The sequence below is a fragment of the Gnatocerus cornutus genome, chromosome 2 (genome assembly GCF_029298725.1).
Source record: "Gnatocerus cornutus isolate USDA-ARS CGAHR chromosome 2, icGnaCorn1.1, whole genome shotgun sequence".
NCBI lineage: Eukaryota > Metazoa > Arthropoda > Insecta > Coleoptera > Tenebrionidae > Gnatocerus > Gnatocerus cornutus.
The window spans coordinates 19,330,748-19,352,558 of NC_142234.1; the positions used below are offsets into that span (position 1 = coordinate 19,330,748).

At 37.0% G+C, this 21,811-nt stretch overlaps 2 protein-coding genes across 3 annotated transcripts in view; both read left to right on the forward strand.

Moving 5' to 3' along the window:
* The window catches only part of Shrm (shroom), a 91,548-nt gene that overhangs the window by 30,447 nt on the left and 39,290 nt on the right, over positions 1-21,811 (forward strand). The gene's annotated exons all lie outside the window — the stretch shown is intronic.
* Positions 1,515-21,691, forward strand: LOC148179823 (uncharacterized). The gene is made up of 5 exons (XM_088031438.1): positions 1,515-1,571; positions 1,606-1,671; positions 1,719-1,932; positions 12,640-12,673; positions 21,642-21,691. Exons 1-5 carry the CDS (start codon positions 1,515-1,517, stop codon positions 21,643-21,645), a joined length of 375 nt encoding a protein of 124 aa, XP_087887564.1. The 3' UTR covers positions 21,646-21,691.

Sequence of the window (21,811 nt, forward strand, 5' to 3'; positions counted from 1 at the left end):
AAAAGGAAGACGCATCAAAGTCCTTCAATGTACAGTCGTTAAACACCAACCTCGAACAATGAATATTTACTTTACATTTTATTTTCGCATAACACTGCTTTTATGTGAATATGTTCAATGTTTGTCTTAAATTCCCATCAAGTTTCCACAGATAAAAACTTTGTTATATTATATTTAAAGCACCTACATGGTGTCTTTGTTGCCGTCAGTAACAAGACCAAAATATCCATTACAAGAAAGAATCCTGCTTCAGTGGGCCGCGATAAGATTTATATCAGGAGCAAATGCAAATGCGACGTGATAATCATATTTTATGTCACATTAATCGAATTTTGTTCACCTCATTTATTGTTTGCATTGCGAAGCATTGATATCTGGTAGTGTAAAATATAACTATTGTATTTGGTTAATGCGTTAAATTAGCAACTGCTGCGCTTTGGGACCAAGAAGTTTCTTCCTACGGAAATCTAAATATTTCGCTTTTTTCATTAAACGTTACTCTGTCATTGGCACCATTCGTAGCCATTTTTAAATAAAATTAATTTCATTTTGTAATTAAATTTAATGGATCTCATTTTATATTTATGTGCAATAAAAGGCTTTAATTGGTAATACTACACTGACTTTTGCAACCATATGGTCGCAAGTGGGGCAAAAATCGAGGAGACGCTTCGTAAATGGCATGAATAGAGCTTTTATTCTTTTGTCGTAAAGTTATAAATAATGAAACTGAAAGTCACCGTATGCATAACAATTTTCACGTATCCACTGAGGAGGAATTCAAGAATGCAAAATTTAAGGAATGCTTTTTATTTTCCGTCTGATTATGCTCATTTCCTCTCTCCATTACCAGGGTTAATTGCAAGAATTATTTCAGTTTCAGCTGAATTCTTCGCAGTGAAATTTCGTCTTGGCGATCCGCTATATAGTCCGTTCTGCTCTTCCATTCAAATCACGAATATTACTTTCATAATTAGAAGTAGTTGGTAAAGAAAAAAGGGAAAAGCTTGTGTATGGCGGAAGGTTAGTTGGCTCGTTGAAACCTCCGAGCACGTTCTTATTTCCATATGTGATCATTAGAGGAGTGCCTCTCTTGTTAACCGCATCTTCAATCCCATATTCGTCTATCAGAGGATTAAAGCTCACTGACTACCGATTCTCGATGAAAATCTAACTGTAACTGTGGGATTTCTGTTTATTATGGACGGCGAGGTTCATCTGCAAAGGATGCCGAAAGGAAATCTCCCGACGAGGTCGCCAAATCGCAGATTTAGCTTGGACCTCCCATCGCACGAACTGCTTGGAGCTTGAGCTTTTCGTAATTCGGTTATTATGTAATTTTGAGTGTCTTTTGCATCTTTGCGTGTTTTAACCGAAAAAAGCCCGTTTTAATTGGCGTGACTAGTTGAGCCCATTTCTCTTTCCTTCGTCGCTGAAGCGTCAGTTTCATCGCCTGTGAAGTCGAAGACAGTTCCTCTTCGTACCATACCGCGTCGTTGTTTAATTCAGAAACCATGAAATTGAACAGAGACCAACATCGCATATTTTGTATGGGTGTGCAACAAGACCAGGTAGACTTAGAAGGCATGCAGTGTAGCCGCTCAGACAACATGCTCAGGTAAGAAGGTGACAAAGCACGCTGGAAATGGTGGGGCACCGGTGGTATTCCAAGTGGTCGATCGCGAAGAACAGCACTAGTCGGTTTACTTAACTCCTAGTCAAGCAGTGTCCGTTGCGGCTGTTGCGGTGTGAGCGCAGCAGAAGTGCAAGATGCAACATTAGTGCCCTTAAAAAAACTAAGACGAAACGTGTGCAAAGTGTCAGTTGTGAATCCTAGATTTGTGGTTGTGTGCTCGAGGATTATTTCTGAAGGTAGTTGCTGTTGCTGTGCGAGTTCTTCGGCTGCTGCCAGCAATCGACCGGTCTTCACAGGTGAGACAGTTCATCTGGACCGTTTTTATACTGTTATCAGACGATTGACTTGTTTATGGGCATTTCTATTCGTTTTATACGAAATTTTCGGTGGATTTTTCGTGGTCGACGTCAGCTTCTTCGCTCGCATCAACAAAGACTTAACGGTAAATCCTGTTCCGCGATTTCGGCGATTCGTTAATTAATGCTGTTTTACATCATCTTCGTTTTAATATGTGCTGCTAATTGGCGATTGAAAAATGCAAAGTCTATAATTGGGAGGAATCAATGACCATCACGATGATGCAGACAAATGCAGGCGTAAATATTGACATTTAGCAAATTAATGGACATGTTAACAATAATTGCTATTACTTAATTTGCGTTAATGGATTTCTTACGCGTTGATGATTCTGCCGGAAATGATACAACCTTGACCCAAGATTAAGTAAACGAAGAATTGCACACTTTTTCAGGAATAAAATATTCATCTAATTTACATAGCGTAAGACTTCATAATTGATGTGGGTAAATTCTCATCGACCATTCAAGAGAAAAATTGTCATTTATCTGTATATCAAACAATCCGAGATTCATTTCGTAAGATCTCGCTAATTAAACTCTGCTCAAACACAATGCGACTATCAACACTGATTATAAAATTTAATTACTCTGACCACGCCGATTACTGAATCAAAGCTTGGCTTTCTTGTGTTTCTTTACTGTCAACTTACCGTGCCTCTTAAGAAGGGGTGATAAATTCACTTTATAGCACTGTTTGTATAAATAGTCAGGAACCCCGTTGTTGACAAAACATGTGGCTTAACATTAGATCAACATGTGGTTTCACTTCTCAAGGGTAAGACAACATTCTCCCCTAACATTGCAACGCTTGACAAAGACAAATTGATATTCTTGTGCAATTTACACCACGCGATTACATCCAGGAGCATTTTTCGAACTAAATTCAAACTGTGTTAATCACGCTATTGTCCTTGGTTTCGGGTTCAAAACGATTTTAACAGTCATCTCAAAACCCGTTAAAATTATCCATAAAATTGGGCTTTCTCAAGCATTTTCCTCCATCTAATTGAAAGTAATTTAAAAGACGAAATCCTCTAACCGCAACTCTGTCATGATTGTTGTAACCTTCCAGTGATGCATTGTCAGACAAAATACTTTGCAATCACAACTGTTGCATAAATCTTCTCGAAGTGAGAAAACGCGGAAAAACAACAACAATGAACGTGCACTTCTCGACAACAAACGACTGAAATGGGACAGAGCCAAAATTTTGGAAGATAAATTTCCTTGCATAAATGTCGCCACGACGAGCATAACAACAACGCACGAAGACAATAAAAAAGAACGTGCACGTAATTAAAATAAATCTCAGATAAGTAGAACAATGGTACCTTGACTGGTGTGATCTCACCGGGATTTTGGTATCAAAACTTCAAAATGTTTTCGTTGCATCAATGAATGTTTATTATATTTTCCATTCACGACAATGAGATAACCATAATTTATCCGTCCCAATTCCCAAGATACCGTTTTTCACTTATTGTTGATAGAATAACGTATCCAGTCCACGTGTTGAATTTTGAGCAAAATCAGAGCACGATAAATGGAAATTTCGGAGAATGATTGTACACGAAATAGGTTTGTTATGGTTTCCTGTGTAATTACGATTTTCAATTGCATAAGGTGCAAGAATGAGGACAAGACTACCATCAAGTCGTGTTTTTTTATAATTATGACAAATTTCGTTGTCTTGCGCAACTGAAGGAAGAACAAACCGCTTAGAACGACATTAGCATAATTAATTAAAACTGGACGTACAGTTTCAAGCACCACTGTGGGTCCGTTTTCTTTTAAATTTTTTGCTTCGCTTAGTCCATATACAGTGTGTTTTTAACCAAATTATAAAAACTGCAACTACATTAATTTAATTTCGCGCTACTATTTGTGTCTAATTTTGGGTTAATCGAGCAGTTAATAAGGGGTTTGCGATGTCCGATGAAATTAATGATTTATCTAATTAATTATAACTTATCTAATGCGATTATCTAAGACCTCACGTTGTGATTATGGTTTTCATCCATATACAGACATCCTGAAAAATGTCTTAAGTGTCAGTTGATGAATGGAAACTCTGACAATATCGCAACACCTCTCGATTAATTACCTGCAAACTTTTATAGAGCTACACTTGCTACTAACTGTGAATCGCATTTTTTACACAATGAGCAACAAAAATGAAAACACGTTCTTCAAGTTGGTGATTTGAACCGTAATAATTCTATGAAAAATTGTGGCCAAAGTGCGAAAGTACAAGAACTTTCTCACGTGACAGTTGGCGACTGCCGAAACTGAGAGCTATCTTGATTTCCATCATGGGAGGAAAATAGTTGGGCAATGGTTCTAACCACTTCCTTTTTCCTGCATTGTGAAAAGGAAAGTGCGATACTAAACTTGAAATTCTTTCGCATTCTCGTTGTCTTTTGCTAAAGTTGCGGTAATTGAGACCGCACCCAAGAAAACTTCAATTTATATTTCGTAAGTAGCTGTTCGAAGATTATACCTACTTATTATTAAGTGACTATTATTTATTTACTACTGCCAACTTTTGAATAATTGCAGAAATGTTCGTAACGGTTGGCTGTAAATGTGACATGGGTAGACATAACGGAGGTTTTTTTTGATCACACCTTTCAACACTCTCAACATTAAATATTTGGGCGTTTATTATTCTCAAGATAGTGGTTTGATATCGTGGTGAAAGAACGATTCATTTATCAGTTCTATATTCTGAATTCCCACCAGTACAAAATTGTATTGTTCAAAAATAATGGTTTTTCAATTATATCGTTGTGGAGGCCATTGTTTATCGCCGTGATAAACCTAATGGAATGTAACTTTTTAAATAAACATGCCAATTGTTAAAATGGAACTCCATAATTTTCATTGTGGCTATAATCGTAACGTGGCATTAAGTGAAAGGGAGGAAAAGCGTATTTTAGCATTGAAGACAATATTTGCGATTTTCCGCTCTGAAATGATGATCTTCTTTTATCACAGGCACCAGCAGTGTTTCTAGCTTAGGAAAGATAAAATGTACTAATAGGTCTAGTCTGTGGTTATCGCAGAATCATGCAGTACTTGAATGTATTTTTTGCAATAATTATAGTCCAACGTGGTTATTTAGTTGAAAGCCTAATCAATTGTAGCAAAACGATTCTTCAGAATCTAGTATAGCTGAACGTGAAAAGTTTCAGCTCATTGTTCGAGAGTAACGACCAAGGATATTGCAATAAAAACAAGTCGGTGTTAGATCCTAGAAAGGTTTTCATTGTGTCCCGGGTGAACTTTGAAGAAAAGAAGTCAGTAATTTATGGAGACGATTAAAGACCGTAAACGTTTCGCGCTTTAGTTTAACCGGTAGTGACATTTACTTTGTTATTTTAATTGGTAGCATATATCTTTACACACCTTATCGGATAATAAAGACAAATTGTATTTAAGTCAAGTTGGGGATTATTCAGAAAATTCCACAACCTCGCCAAGTGAATGTCAAAATTTTTTCCCTGTCTGGCGGCTGAACGCTTCCATCAACCTCCGTGGCATCGTTCGAACGTTAGCTAATGATTTGTTGGATCACATATCCACATATTTAAATTGCAAAATCCACCGTGAAACAGTTTTCAACGAAGGCAGTGCATTTCTTGTACATACATAATAAATAGCAATTGTGCAACCAGAATTGCGCGAGGTTATAATGAAACGTAACACGGATCTATTTAAATGTAAAATCGGTATAATTTATCATATGGACAGACCTTGGCCACCATAACGCGATCAACCACTAAGCAACCGAATAGACAATTCGGTTGGCGTAACCGGTTCAACAGCTACTGGCCATTCAACTGGTGAAATGCAACTGAGATATTTTAATTACAAGCGACCTTCTGAAGAAGAGGATGACCAGTAGCCGGATTTAAATAAAATCGCCATCCTACTGCAGAATTATTGAGCTATGGTGTCTTCTAACTGTAAAAATTGTTTGGCCCGAACAGATTTTCGAGTGGAAATTAATAATTGTCTTGGGGTCTAGACTCGGCTAATTAAGGCTCGTTAAAATTTTCGCGTCGGTTTTGGTTAGGATCAGCTTCGGACATTTTTATAATCTTGCAGCTCTTCCCAAATGGCAACGATCTCAACAGTTAAGGTCGAGGTTACTGCCAACAAGATTCGCTAAATTGCCAACATGTCGATTAACGATGACATAATTTAGTAGAATTTTCCTATGAATTTCAAGGTTCGGTGGATTGTAAACGAAACCTGCATATTGTTTTTTGTTCGCGCCTTTTTTCCTTGATGCGTTTTTAATTCAAAGATCACGAAGCAGGTGTCGAGGGGTTCAAAAAACTCCTGCAAGGGTTCAACGACAACCTGATAACCACGTTTATGTATTAGCAGGAATGTTGAAACTGGCGATCGGGTAGCATTTTATTGTCTTTTAAAACGTAATTTATCGGTGCCGTTAAATAGAGCATCTTCGTCATGTCATTAACCACTTTGCCCGATACACCCAGCTTTATGGCCGAAATTTGCATGGAACGACGTGTGCAGAGAATTTTTGACACCGTTAAGTTTATTAGCGACCGTTAATGAACGCAGCGATGATATTTTAAAAGAGAAACCACCTGCAGTCATGATTATTGTTCCGAAACAAAAAGAGGTGATACGTAATTAGATGATTCGAATGAAAGAATCATTGTTGTGAAAAGTTAAGGTTGTTAAACTTGAACGACGCGGAAGATTGGCTTTGCTGTGGGTGCGGAAAATGGAAACTTCCTCTACTCGTCGAAACCAATTTCAGAAACATAAAAGACCGATGAAAGCGTTTAGTCCGAACGCAATTAGATTTGCTTTGAGGTCTTTCTATAGTTGTTGGTTAATCGAAATCAACGCAATGATTATGATGTCGTTGAAATAAAGGGGGCATGGGTTAACAGGGTTTATTATCTGCGGGTCCGCTCTTCAAATTAATAAACTCTCGTGAGCGTCTTTATGCGTTCTACACTCCCTGAACCAGGTCGTGGGAAGAATCAACATTACACCCCTACGCCAGCTCGAAATAAACTTAATAAAATTAAACAAGTACGAGTTTTAATATCAAACCACTTGCACACCTTTGACACCCACCACGTCTGCTAACAAAAGATTCTATTATATTCCGTGATTTAAGATTAATTTTCTTTAGAAATACCGGGCAAAAGTGGGCGCTTTTCTACAAGTTTTAGCAGAAAAAACAAAGGAAGTGGAAATGTTTTGATGACCTTACAAGATTTTACACTAAGTAGAATGTGCTGATTAACATATGTAACTAGTTACGCAACTGTTCACATTATCGGGTTGAAATGAACATTAAGTTCTGTATTTTATAGAATTTTCATTACATAAGAAATAAAAGGAAAATGCTTGTTTTGAGGTCGTTCTAACACTGCTTTTCGAGGTCGCGACAAATGTGCACCACATTCGATGTTTGTCACAGGCCATCGCCCAAAATTTTACGGTCTTTGGAAAATAACACCTAGTCAATAATGAGTTTTCTCGGAAACGTGGAACGCAAATGAGAGTAGGACGATTTATATTACCAATTACGTGAGTATACAAAGGTTTCACTTTTGTTAACAGTTCTGAGGAAGCTTTGACAAAGCACAAAACGTGATACTGCAAACTTGCATTGTGTTAACAAGACCTAATTTCTGAAGCTCTATAGTTCCATTTCCACAATTAGCAAAATGTTACATCTCAGTGCCTTAAATACGTCATTTTCATTTTGTTACATAAAGGAGATTTCACTTTTGTTGACAATTCCGAGCAAGTTTAACAAAGTAAAACCGTGATACGTTACATGACCAAATTAAATTAGTCGCTTTTGTATTTTATCTAGGTCCGATCTGAAAGACTCCAGATAACAGTTTTTTGTTCGTGCCAACATCGTGACCTTGCAGACCTTAAACTTCTCACATGATCTTATAATATCTATTATCTAGATGCCCCTTAACATGGCGTTAATTGATCGAACATCCTCCTTCACAATGAGCCTATACTTTCGATCTAGCCCCATTTTAATTTGAGTCGTAACGGTTCTGGACTTCCATCACGCGTTTAATTATTGTTAGAATTCAGGCTAATGGGTCTTTGAAAATTTCGCCAATGTTGGAAATGAACGATAAATGCAAATCAGGCGCGGTATAAATCTTTTTGGATGTTCCAGAATTTGTTTTTGTGGGACCAAAATCAATGTCGTCGCCTTGACCTGTAAAAATTCTTCAAATAGCAAAGAGCGCGCACCGAGGAATTCCAGCGAGCACCTGACGATTTTAATCTTTTTCGAGTTAATTGAATTTATATTTGCCGTAAGGTCTACAAAATTAACTTCTTGAAAGTCAAACGAAAGCGAGGAACGGGGCGTGTGTTCATATTTTTTCTTTCCGTATATTGAAGGATAAATAATGCAACTTTTAACGGATAAATCATTGCGTTTCATAACGGAGTCATTTAAATCGCTACAATTTCGTGCATTTGCATTCAGCAGTAATTTCCAAGGATTTTTATTGCATGCAAAAACGGCCCAAAGCTTAATTGAAACGAGATGAGATCAACTTTCTTCAGATATCAATCAAGGATAAAGGGCATACATCAGCAGTGAAATTCTCTTTTTAATCCGCGAAATTATTTCCAGCAAAACAATTTTCACCTTATCGTAAATCAAAATACGAAAGTTATTGTCATACGCTGCAATTTCGCAAGTTTTGGCGGCGACCTTTATCGTATTAAAATGAAATTAACGGGCATTAACAGATAAAGGTCACAACGCTTATTTTCCACCAATTACGAAGATTCGTGTTTTTTCAAGATATTGTCAGCTTTCGCCATTTTCGGATTTTCTAATTAATTGTGAGACCTTGCTTGCCAATTATTTGATAAGAACTCTGGTAGGTAGAGACCATTAGTCAGGACAATGACTAATCGAACAGTAAACCACGCAGTCAGGATAACTTTCTTTTTATGCGCATTACATTATTGGTTGTAATTATTATCGTTGAATTAGTTAATTGGGTGATGGAACTTTGGCATCATCCTTGACCTCCCATTAGGTAATCTTCCTACCTGCTCCTCTTGCAAAGGATATCGTAAATCTTCAACTTTTCCCGTTAGCACATTGTCTGGTTTTCCGCCAAAATCTGACAAGGTAACCATTTGTAACTGTCAACCGAACCACAATAGAGAAAACCTGCCAGATGTTCCACGACTAATTAAAACTCAATACAAGTCCACAAGAGTAAAAGTAAGACCTGAATAGCTAATGCTTTTTATTCAGTAAAATTTCCGGATGGTTGCCAAATCCGTGAATTTCTTCGAATCATGACAAGAACAACTGTGGTGCTATTAAACTCACGTGATTTATGTCACCAATCAAAACTCGACACTTGTCAGCCCCGGATTTGAAAGTCAAATTCGAAAACAAAGGGTGGAATTGGTAAGAAGCACCCGTTGGTTTTTTTAATGGGTGGGGCAACCTACTCGATTAACCATCACCGATAAGGACGCACAATCGAAATTCAATAGTTGGTCTAATAGTTCAGGAAGCAACTGAGCACTCTGCAATGACTGTCATTAAATGTAACATAAAATAAGACACCTCCGACAATGCTAATGAAGGCCTTTGCGATTGTAATTATTAATAGGCTTGTCTTGTAATTGCATGTCATTCTCTTTTAATCAGTATTGAGCCATGGGTGCAATTGCATAATTTTAATTAGATCAAAACGTACAATGAAATCAATGGATTTGCCGGTAGAATTTGACTGAGGAAATAAATCATTGCTTCTACAAAAAACCGCGATTTGCTACATTCCTTTCGCGGAATAATTGCATTTAAATTAATTCAAATACGCATAAATAGAAGTGTGAGTTGACTGGACAGATAATAAATTCTTGATAAAAAAGTGTGAAAACTGGAAAGTTGAACACAAAGGGTCTTCTGCATAACAAAATTCAGGATAACCTGCCTCGTCATGCAAGCCTGAAACTAAAAATACAAGGCGAGCTTTGTCCCATTCTGGAATCTCAAGACAAGTTACCAGACCAAGAACCATCAACATTCACAACGCCTTCCTTTGTTCTTGCGTGTTGCTCTTATCGGACGAAGTTTGTTAACGACAATAAATCGGCTTTCCTTCTTAATACGACTTAACTGATTCATCAAGTGCTCATCCGATTCTTTAGTATGACAAGCGTCGTCCTTCCGCACGAATGGTCTAAAAATTTCCAAGTCAGCATTTCCTGTCCACGCAGCTAACTAACATTGTTAATTACGCAGTCCGCGTTGTAGAACGACCCAAAGCAGGAGTTGAGATGTTCCAGCGTTGAAAATTTATTGTAGCGGGAAGCCCTCAAAGCCTTAACACTGCCATTAATTACCCTCTTAATTAGCGGCTGGAAAAATATGATCTCTATTGGGATTTTACTCGAACCGGCAACACTGTAGTTCATCCAAGCAACTCGCAGTACCGCGGTACTAACCTCACCGCATTTTTGCACACCGATACAAATACGAAATGTATGGATCAACCTTGAACTTTCGTTCTTGATTTTATTGCACTCTGTGTAATGAGTTTTATTTCTGTGAAGATCCTTCCGAGTTCTTTGACTTTGGTAAAAAATTGGGAGACGTTCAGCACTTTTGATGGCAAACAAGAAGTGGATGGCCTCGAAAATCAATTATGCATCTCGTCGTTAGCACCACTGACTTGTGACCCATTCTGCTGATTCCAGAACAAAGACGTGCTTTTTTGCGCAAGATTTACTTTTAGATGTTTCTGTCGTCTACGCCAACCTACCCTCGTACATGCGATACCTGCAAGTCATTGTAATAAGAGATGTTCTTCTATCTCGTCGTTGGTCGTTTTTGCAAGCTTCAGGCCCACTATAACCTTGGATCGCAACCATGATAACGGCCCATAATACATACCCTTCGTTTTGCCAATGGACGAATTTGTTATGGCGAGTTTTTCTTTGAGTCCGGATCATCAAAGTTGCGTAATTCGATGACCAGATTATAAATATATTTACATCACAATGGAACCGCCTGATTTGACTATTGAAACGGAAAATTGAATGTGTAATGTATGTATTGAGAAGAATGTCACGGTTCAGATCGCGATTCTTCTAAAAGAAAACCGAGCGGGGATAGTGAACTCGTGGAATTTAGCTCTTTTTCGAGCGATCCAAGTTTTGGCAGATTTGGCCAAGCCGCGGAAACTTGGCAGATGGTCAATGGACTTGAAGAATAATTTACGCAACATGCAAATCCTTTTTAAGGCAGCTTCAACTGAGTTCTTTTTGGCACGTCGCTCATGAATCAGAAAATTTACGAGCGCGCCTTTTTAATAGTTTTTTTAATCTCTGTTGCCCATTAAGGAACGGTAATAAAGAAAATAAATTGCTTATGCCGTTCCACCCGCAACTTTTTCTTGCATTTGTTGTAATAAATCGTAAAATCTGAATAGGGCCCGCGTGCGATTCTTTCGCGAATTGTTACACCTTGTGATTTACGCAACGATGAGAGCACGTTCACTTTATTTGTAGACTATCCTTAAATCATCCGCAAATGACTCTCAGGTGTTGATAAATAAATTAAACAAAGTAGTAATTTGCACGGTATGATTGATTATACTGTCGGCGAGTTTCGCTTTTAAACAATGAAATAGGGTGGTGGTCGAGAGGGTGCCCACGTACTCCACGTAGGAAGACGATGCAAAAATTCACACCTTAAATTGGAACACAATTTATACTCGCAATTACATTACTGGAGATGTTTTTATTATTGTGACTCATTCAAAACCTCCAAAACAATGCTTCATGCTTAATTAAAAAACAATGCCTCGTTGGATTAGATTTACAGCAATGAGATTTTTGGCTATAACTGCGGTAGATAACATGGCCGATATTTTACTTTTATGTGACGTGTGAGGGCGGCGCTCCTGAACACCACTTAACATTGTTAACAGATTTTTATTCACACTGGAATCTGTAGTAGTTACAGATGAAATTGAATCTGTAATTGAATACCATTGATTATTGCACTCTTTCTATACCTGACACCTCGATAAACGTCTGGAACAAAATGTAAGACGTCTGTGAAAACCGTTCAGCTGCTTTTGATGTGATTTTAATCGCTACTTGGCGGTGTAATAGTCACAGAGATGAGATATTACGAAATGAAGTTTTTTGAGCTTTGTAATGGTCCACTTCATGGCTCCGGATTCCTCCAGATGTTAAGTTTTTGACACAAAGCTAAAAACGCAGCAAATTTCATGTCAAAATAGGCAAACGTCAGTCTTGTTTGTGTTTCACAATTCTTGATTTTTAATGCAGTAATTGGCATGTTGCATGCAGGAGATTCAGCAAAAGTTCACTAGCCATAAATTGCGAAACTCCGAAACCTTACTTTGGAGAAAAATGTGCGCGAAGATGATTTATTGGTTTGATCTGAATTCTTTGCGCCACATAAAACGATTTCCACGTTTCCTGTTTTCCACTTTTATGGTCATTTGAATTTTGAAGCAGTTCGAAGGAAGCAATTAAACAAAATTTCTTCTCGTGGCTTCCGATTTCTTCAACGGTAATTTAACAATTTGTTTCTTTTTTCAGGTGAGTTGCACGTCATTGAAAATTGGCCACTAATGTGAGTACAAACAAATCATCATCGGCGCTTGTAAAGCTTTAGGATATAAATTCTCGTGCATTTAGTTCCGTTAAGAGTAATGAACTATTGTTTTATCAAAAATAATCGCGTCTGATTATAGGTAGGTAGATTATAGGGTCTGAATTTATTAAATTGATTTATCTGCCATTCTTGTAACAGGATACGTGGTTAAACTCAAACCAAAAGAGTACGCCCATATATTACTAATGGAAAATGTAAACTAACGCACGTCCATCAGTTTGATCGATACATCTATAGACCACGTAATGTAATAGAATAAGAGATTTGAACCATTTTCTAAGATCAAATGATAAATCGGTGTTGACCTGAAAGACTTTTTCGGTGGTGATCTCATTGCAAAAGTGCCACTTTAATGACTCTTTATTGGGCGGAAAACGCTTTCATTAACGATAGGATGTGATCTAGGAAAGTTGGGTAATTAGGATAAAGGAAACATTTAAGAGAATTCGATGGAGCCTTGACATTGTTACCTTGGTGGAAAAAACAATAAAATGATTAAATCTCGTGTGTAATCTGAATGGCGTGACGTTTTTACTTTAAATGAGAGCACTTAACGTCCATTAACTTTTTTGGGAAAAGAAAGTTAAAATTTTTACGAAATTACGCCGATAAAAGCTGGAAACTGAGTCCTTTGCTTAATTATAGCAGCTGGCAATGTTTCTGTGCGCTTTATGAGATACTGTCTTTTCAACATCATTTGCGGTAATAATAACAGCGGAGCACCATCTCATAAATTTCAAGTTTTCCAAGAAGCGCGAAGGCGCCGCACATCATCCCAAGACCTTGGTTGGTGTTTATGAAGCGTACGAAACTGGATGGTTCGAAAGCTCGTTATAAATCTCGTTCTGTGTTCGATACGGGTCTGGGAAAGCCATTTCTGTAAACATGGACCCTTCATTACGTAAAGATGCGATGCGACCGTCTGCGTTCTTCGATTCTTGAGCGAAGTGTGGACGTTCCGAAGACATCGATGCACGGACATCTTGGCGCCGGTCAGTAAATGTCAAGGACAAACATTCGCTAGAATAGCACTTGGTTCTTGTCTAAGATCTATACGAGGATTGCTTTATTTATAGAGGCTTTAACGAGCGAGTTTTTACCCGGCAAAAATAAAAACACTGGCTTGGTTTTCAATAGCGCCAAAGCCTGGGAAAGCAAACAAATTTGTGAGCGCCAGTAATTTACATCTTTTCATTTCTATGAACGTGTTGATACTGACATTAGCTTCTGATTCTTGTTCATGAAGAAGCGTAGCTGTAAACGACCATTAACGAGACAAACCTACTGACTATTTTTCCTTTATTATTCAAGCTGTATAAATATTTATGCCACACGGTTCCTTTCAGGCACTTTACTGTTAGACAACCAGCACAAATCTCTAATGATGTATGCGGGAATATGAGCCACGTCCTGATTTTTCTGGGGACTCCGATGATGGGTGAGGCGCGAAAATCGTATACTGTTATATTGTTTGAGGCCATCATGTTACCGTTTATTAATGGCGTTATCGTTTACCACAAAGTCATGCATATGAGGCATCAATAACGAAGAATACGATATACGCCGTCTGGCGACGAGTTCCGGCAATCTGAACGCATTTATTAATAAATGAGCATGTGCGATGAGGATGTGCAACAGTTCTCAGGTGGTACCGTTAATCTCACGCGTTTGAAGAGCTCTGCTGTCATTTTGTAGGTCTCGCACACGAGGCGTTTCTCTTACAACAATGTCTTCAAACCACCAGCGGCTATCAGCAAAAGGAGACACAAGAATCAAGAATTTGAACGATAGCAAACAGAACGCTTCCTTTCAAATTCCCGGATGCTGCTGGTAATTTCCACCACTGCGGAAAAGTAGGTTTACGGATTAAAAAAAAGCACGCGAGGCGCCCCAAGAATGTCGAACCCATTCAATTGATGTAATCTGCATCTGGGAAAAAAGAACAGCAATTCAAAGTCAGTCAAGAAATCGTTAAATAATAAATTAGTGGCAATTGATTGCAAGAAAAAGCAGCTGGTTTTAGCTGATCCGTGTTCATAGATCAACTGGGATTTAGAGCATTTATTCTCATAGACAAGAATGTCTAATATGTAGGTAACGTTATAACATAAATATCATCGACGAGTTACTGCAATAATGAATTTCAGTGCAAACAAATGTTTTCTAGATGATTTCCTGTAAAGTTGGAAGCTCGGGTTTCCTGCGGCGGTAATCAACAATTTGTTGCAAATACTTAACCGAGTCAGTTAGTTTAAGTTATACTTGTGGGGAAGTATAAAATTAAATGTTGTTATTAACTGAAGTTCGATTAGATAAATTGTGTCAGGTATGTTGCAGAAGTGGCATTACCATTTTTAAACTGCAATTTCTGCAAATAAGCGGAAACCTCACAGCAAGGTTTTTATTACAGTTTTCTAAAAGAACGTGGAGGCATTAATTCTGGATTTGGTTTAATTTAAACAATGAAGAGGACACGAGGGCCGGCCAGGTAGAATTCCTTATCCTGTTATGATATATTGCCGGTAAAACCACACCACAAAACGGCACGGATTGAGTTACTTATGGTAAAGAATTAATAAGCTGATTCGGGAGAAGTTTGACGATTAGAAATAGAAACCAAGTCGCTCCTGGAAGGAAATGAAAGTGTGAAATGAGCCAAATTAATTAAGCACTTCCATAGAAGGAAATAATTTATTTGGAAAAAGTCTGTTAAAAATTGACAACAATAACTTCTCCATTGGCAATATCAAAGTGGTTATATCTATACATAAACCACGATTTTGTTCCATTGCCGTAGGTAACACAGTTCGATTACCGCTGTCTCATTAATATTTGTCTGTGATCTTCCTCAAGCCATTATGTATAATTTTACGTGCCATTGGCTGTTCCTCTTTGATTCTTGGAGCTTCAATTCAAATTTACAACTTTTGCTAAAGCTAATACGTTCAGGTAGCAGGATACATGTGTTACGGATATTGAAATGATTATTGCCTATTCAAAAGATCATCAGCAACTTTACAGCTTGTAGTCTATAAAGAGGTCAAAGCATCTTCCTTGAGAAAATTAATTTTTTCAGATACAGGTTTTCAACGAGTGGGGGCAAAGTACTTGAATCCGTTAAGGACAAAAGTCTTTATTAAATTTAAATTAGAGAAACAAGAATTTGAATGGCTGAATGAACTGTCAATACCACTCGTTGATTTTATGGCTTTATGCAAAGACTGACGCAAGTTGCTGTAGTACCATAAATTGAGTCGTGAAGTTTTTACGTGCGATGGGACTTGAAAAGTTTTATAAATTTCCTCAAACCATACACAATTATCTCTGCTTTAATTAAAAATGCAATTTAAAACAAACATGTAACGAACAATAGCTTATTGTTCAAAGTTAATTGGATCAACTTTTGGAAATTGTTTTCGACATGGTACTAAATTAAAAGATAAGAATCTCTGATGCAATGTTTATTTAGGGCATTTTTGATTTGTTAAATCATTAGCGTCGTACTGGGTCGTCTGGACAGTGGACAAGAATTTCTTGTGTTTATTTTGACGGTATGCTTACACGTGTTTAAAAGCGAGGAAGACGGCACCAGTATTTACAAGCGTGCACCAATTACTACAAGAAGTCAACCGCATGTTTGTTGTGGCCACCAACAAGCGAGCTGATGTAAAAATCATTTCATCGCACGTTCCTCCGTATAAAACCATTCCAACAGGATATGCAGAATATGCAAATATTAGTAAATGAATCGCGACTTTTCCTCGAGATGTGGTTAACGCTGTTAATGGCTCATGAAAAACGGTTTATCCGCGCCAAATAAACTGTTGATTTAGCTCAGCAAATTACCACAGAAACCGCAAAAAAGCCGGAATATTGTCATTGAGAAATTTCTGGTTACCATATAAGTTTGTGGTTTGTCACAGGGAAATTCTTTCCAGCGGTGCTAATGATTTGTTAACCTTGTGAGATGGTTGATGACACCACACACTCGAATAAATATTAAAAAAAGATGATTCACTAGGGGCCACACCTCTGGATACTTTCCGCTTTGATTCCGTAATTTATAGGCAAATACAGTTAGGCTACTGGTTAAGTTCTTGTTTTAATGAAGATATAGTGTTGATTTTGGCTGTCGCAAAAACATGGAACCTATCCCACTGTTCTTGACAATAAATCCTGGTTGTATAACATGAGTAGGTGGAGGTTTTGTAACAACGATGTTTATGTTCTTTGTATCGTTTTAAACGGTGACAGTGTTGAACCCTTCTTACGCAACCACTGTTATTGGTGGCGGCACACTTTCAAGCAACCACAGAAATTTCCAGAAAAACTAATTGGTGCCTTGATGAACTTTTTCACATGTCGAAATTACACACACATGCCCGGGAAAAAGGAAAAAACACGATCATACCCAACGATAATCAGAGGTATTGTCTTAGTCTCGACACACTTCCATCGTTCCAGTGGCACATATTTCGGCCAAAGGAAGTCTGAACAATAAAAACGGCTCATAATGAACCATAAAAAATTTCCTTACTTTTCCTGGGAAAATAACGATGTAAATCGATCAGAGTGAAATTAATGGGCGAACAGCAAAGACGAAACAGTTGCTCGGCGTGCCTTCTGCATACATATGGACTTCCGTTGAGGGCTTTGTTGTTCGTACTTCCGCTGCATTCCTGCACGACTTCGCTAATTGATCGCGGTGCAAGTTTATGGGAAAGGATATAATGCATTTTGCCATTTGCACCTAATTCTTCAACCTTTCACTATAAAAGCTCTTCGCCGGATTTTTGCACACAACTAGAACGTGGCAGGAAATTGTTTCATCTTCGTTTTATTCGTTCCGATTTCAATTACCAACCCTGGTAGCCGTTCTGGCCGATGTAATAATGCACCAATTAAATGCCATTTTACGCTCCCAGCAAAAACGGGGAGGTTTTAGGTGTAATGGGAGCTGAAATTGCTACGTTTACTTAGGAAAAGTTTATTAAGAAGCGCCAAGGCAGCGGGATAATGACAAAGTAGACACGGATGTACTTTTTCTGCAGACGATTATTTCCGTTATTAAAATGGATATAATTTTCGTAATGCTTTGCTGCAATTATGTTGTACAAATTCAATTCGGTTCTCTGAAATAACTAGTAAGACATAACCTCGTAATTTGATTATAATTAAGTGGGTGTACTAAATTATTATTATTTCTAATCTCAAGTGGTTACTTTGGAATCAGTTCTACCCACATGGGTTTCGAAAGAATGACTATTTTGAGAAGTTACGTCTTGTAAAACTGACGGTTTAATTACGGACTGTTAAGTTTATTCCTCTTTTGATTAGTGCATGTCCACTGAAGTGAATGTTGGTAAAAGGCTAATAATCTCTTGATTACGTTTACTGATGGACCAAATTTTGTCTTTTCCTCGATATAAACATCCGATTAAATTCGGTAATGAAAATTTATTCGCGATCTCGTCAAGATTATGATAATTTAACCATCTAGTCCTTATCACTTTCTGCAGAATTTCTGTTAATGTCAAGCTCATATTGACCATTAGAATTCCGCCATGAATAATTCAGGAAGAAGTTGGTGTTTTATGATGTTATTATACATTTTTATTTAATGTTATTATATGACGCTTACGATTAAACTTCACTTTCAATAAATCTTATTATTAAAAATGTACCTGTATCTATTGTTAGTTATGGCACACTTTCGAAAGTTATGTAAACGCCATGATACCTGTTTGTGACACAGAAAAAAATTAACTCGTCTTATTAGAAATATAAATAATAATACGCCTGAAATCGAAACTTGAAGCCTTGATATTTGAATAAGACGACGATCTCTGATCAGATAAACCGAAAAGTGATGAAAAAAAATTAATAGACTTTATGAATTATAGTGGCAACGATAACGTTATCCTGAAAAACAGCGATTTAGTTCCAGAACGACAAATTTTAATTGGACAAGAATTCAGCGAGAATTCCACAATCGGTCAAAATGTCAACGTTCCTACAGTTCATTTCCTTTCGACCGATGAGAATCGTGACGTTTTGTTATCTAATATTTATCGACTCATTTTGATCGCCACCAACTGTACACAGAGGGATATTATTTTATCACTTTAATTGACAGATTAACCTTTCAAAGGTCCGATTGTTCATATTGTTCAGTTTGCGCTGTAGGTGCCTTATCGTTCTTTCAACATGTAATTAATTTAATCGCTAAAATATAACATGTAATTACAGAAAACTGAAATTGTTCTAACCATGAAACGGCTAAGGTTAAAATTCTGACACCTACTCTAAATAACAGTTTCCGTGTAAAACCCTATCATTATCATCAGTCGAAACTGTATCGTAAATTGATCTTTTATCGCAGCCCTGTTTTCGAAAAGTCAAAGTTAAATGAAAGTAATTTCACAATTTAAAGGGAGCTTTTACGTAATGTGCTACAAATGTCTTAGCTCCGGTGTAAATCACATCTTATATAGCAGATTTAGATGTAAAAACAAGATCGAAGCATGAGATAAGCCAAAATGACGCTATGTCTGTGGTATTTTAGAGTTCCCGTTGAAAGTAAGAACAAAACGACAGATGTGTTGTTATGTAGTGAGTCATCTCTTCAGGTAGCTGCTGGAGCACAGAAATGCACATATTACGGACTTTGGTTTTGTTTTTCAAGTCTATATTAGTCTAGAGCCACCATAATGGCAGTTCTTAGCAAAAGCAATTAGGAAAAGCAATACGCTAAAGACAATAAATCATTTTAATGTACAACGCAGTTTTTCGGTGAAGAATGCAGTTTTTGGCACCGCTCGATTCTTCTTTGTGAGCTTAGCCGGTGTAATCCTTTGTTGGAATCCAGTTTTGCCGAAATTTGGAACTTACGACAATGTCACAAGAAATTTATGAAACATCGTATTTTATAGATAATATTTTATATCCAAAATATACGTTCTTTCGAAGTTGTAAATATTTTCAAGATAACGGTGTTCGATCTTCAGTACCCACGACTAGTAGTTGTCATTAACAAGTCATAAAATTTTAAAAGTGAAAAACCGTTGTTTTGTAAGATGGCGAAACAAATTGTAAAGCTATTTGCTTTTCAATAGTTAATTACTAAATTAATTGTGAAAAAGAGTGAAACTGATTATAAAACCTGTGGATTTACGTTTTGTGCAATATTTTAGGAATTTTAAGTAAAGTTTTGGGAGGTGTAAGTTTAATGTAAGCTTAACATGCTCATCGTCAGCTCAAGCTGTTGGTTTAACTGGTTTGCTTAAATTAAAGCAGATTTAATTTAGGCCTAAATTAGATCTTCGTCTGGCTGGTTGATTGAGCAACTGACCCTGAAAGTAGTGATCTTGGAAACAATCGAGAAGTTCAAGACTTTTAAGCTTTCACCAAATTTTGAGCGATTAGGAAAAACAAATTAGATTTTTGTCTGCTCTGTGGGCATTTTGGTATTGTAAAGAATTCAAAGCATCCAGAGATTCTGGAAATCAGAATACTTTTTGGAAAATGGATATTCTTAAGAACTCAAAGGATCTAGAGACTATTTATTTGTAAGAATTTGTTCAGTTTAAAAATGACTGAACAATCCAAAAAAAACCGGTGAATCCGGGGAATATTAACAATGTGCAAAAGGAAGTCAAAATGTATGGAAAATATCTTGGAATTCTGTTTGTAGTATTTATAGAAAACTATTTCTTAACAATGTCGCAAGAATTTCTCAACAACTAGAAAAATAAGCAGTAAATCGTAAAACACAAAGTACGAGATTCCGGGGCCTTGCAAAATCCAACAAGCGTCGAAAAACCAAAACCTGCACGATCCGATTATTGTTCCTTTTTTGAGATGTGAAAAATGTAAAACAGATCTTTCTAATTATGTTTCTCGCATTCGATCTGGTTTGGCTTATTTCCTTCTCCGCAAAAACTAAAGTTTTGTTAAGAAACCAATGTTTCTGCAATAATTGTTAGTTTGTCTCGTTTCATTACGTTTGTAAACAAAACTGTAAATAAAACAGAAATTTGCAGCAACAGTTGGCACATGTTCATGACGCCAAATATGATCTCCTTTGGTACATTTCCATATACAGCTCCTCTCAAACATTCAGTAGTAATAAAAACATGCAATAACCGACCTATATACAATAATTCAATTTATGGACACATGTTTTATTCCCGTGTGAGTGGGTGGATAAGACTTATCCAAAGTCATCGATAGTATGAATATTGCGTTGTGTAATCTTATTGTGACATGGTGGACCATGACATGACAGGAATTTTGTTCAACACTGACACTGTGACAAGTTATGACTGGTCACTATTAGGTGAGTTTGAACTGTGTCATTATCAATATCAATCGCTTGCCACTCTACTTAATGTCTTAATTCATTCCATGCACGAGTTGTCTTTGTGTGCTTTTACGTGATTGTTATAAATTCTACTGTGTTATGCAACCTAGCGAAAGGAGTAACTTTTTGATTAGTCCTGAAAGCTTCCATTCATCGGTTCTAGTAATTGGGTGCAGACTTAACATTAATTAATACTCTGCAAAAGCAATCACGTCAGATTCGATGTAAATTAATGTGAAATATCTATGCAATGCAACAATAGCTGAAGTCAGTCAAGGTGCTCGACATCTAATGAAGCAGAACTTATCAAAAGCACGCACTGCATTTTAGAGAATGGTATGTAAATGAGACATAATGTAAAATGTCATGATATTATTACCCTTAAGCTTTGTATTGAAAGTACGCCCACTATGACAAAAACTTATATATTACACATCTCGTGAAAAGAAAATTCGATCCGCTATTAAATCCGTCTCGTGACGCAATATGAAATTTAAATGTGATAAAAGTTAAATGTCAGAACGTATAAGTGAATCTTGACTAATTTTTTTTTATTCTTTTCAGGTAATTGTCCTTTGCAACACCCCCGTAGTTCGTTCAACTGGTACTCACCTGTAAGTCACAAAAATTAAATTGAATACATAACTGTTGATCTTTTGTATCCCGCTAAATGGTATGTTATTGTTGGTGCAAAATCCAGATAAATACCCAGGTATTAAAGATATTAGATTGTG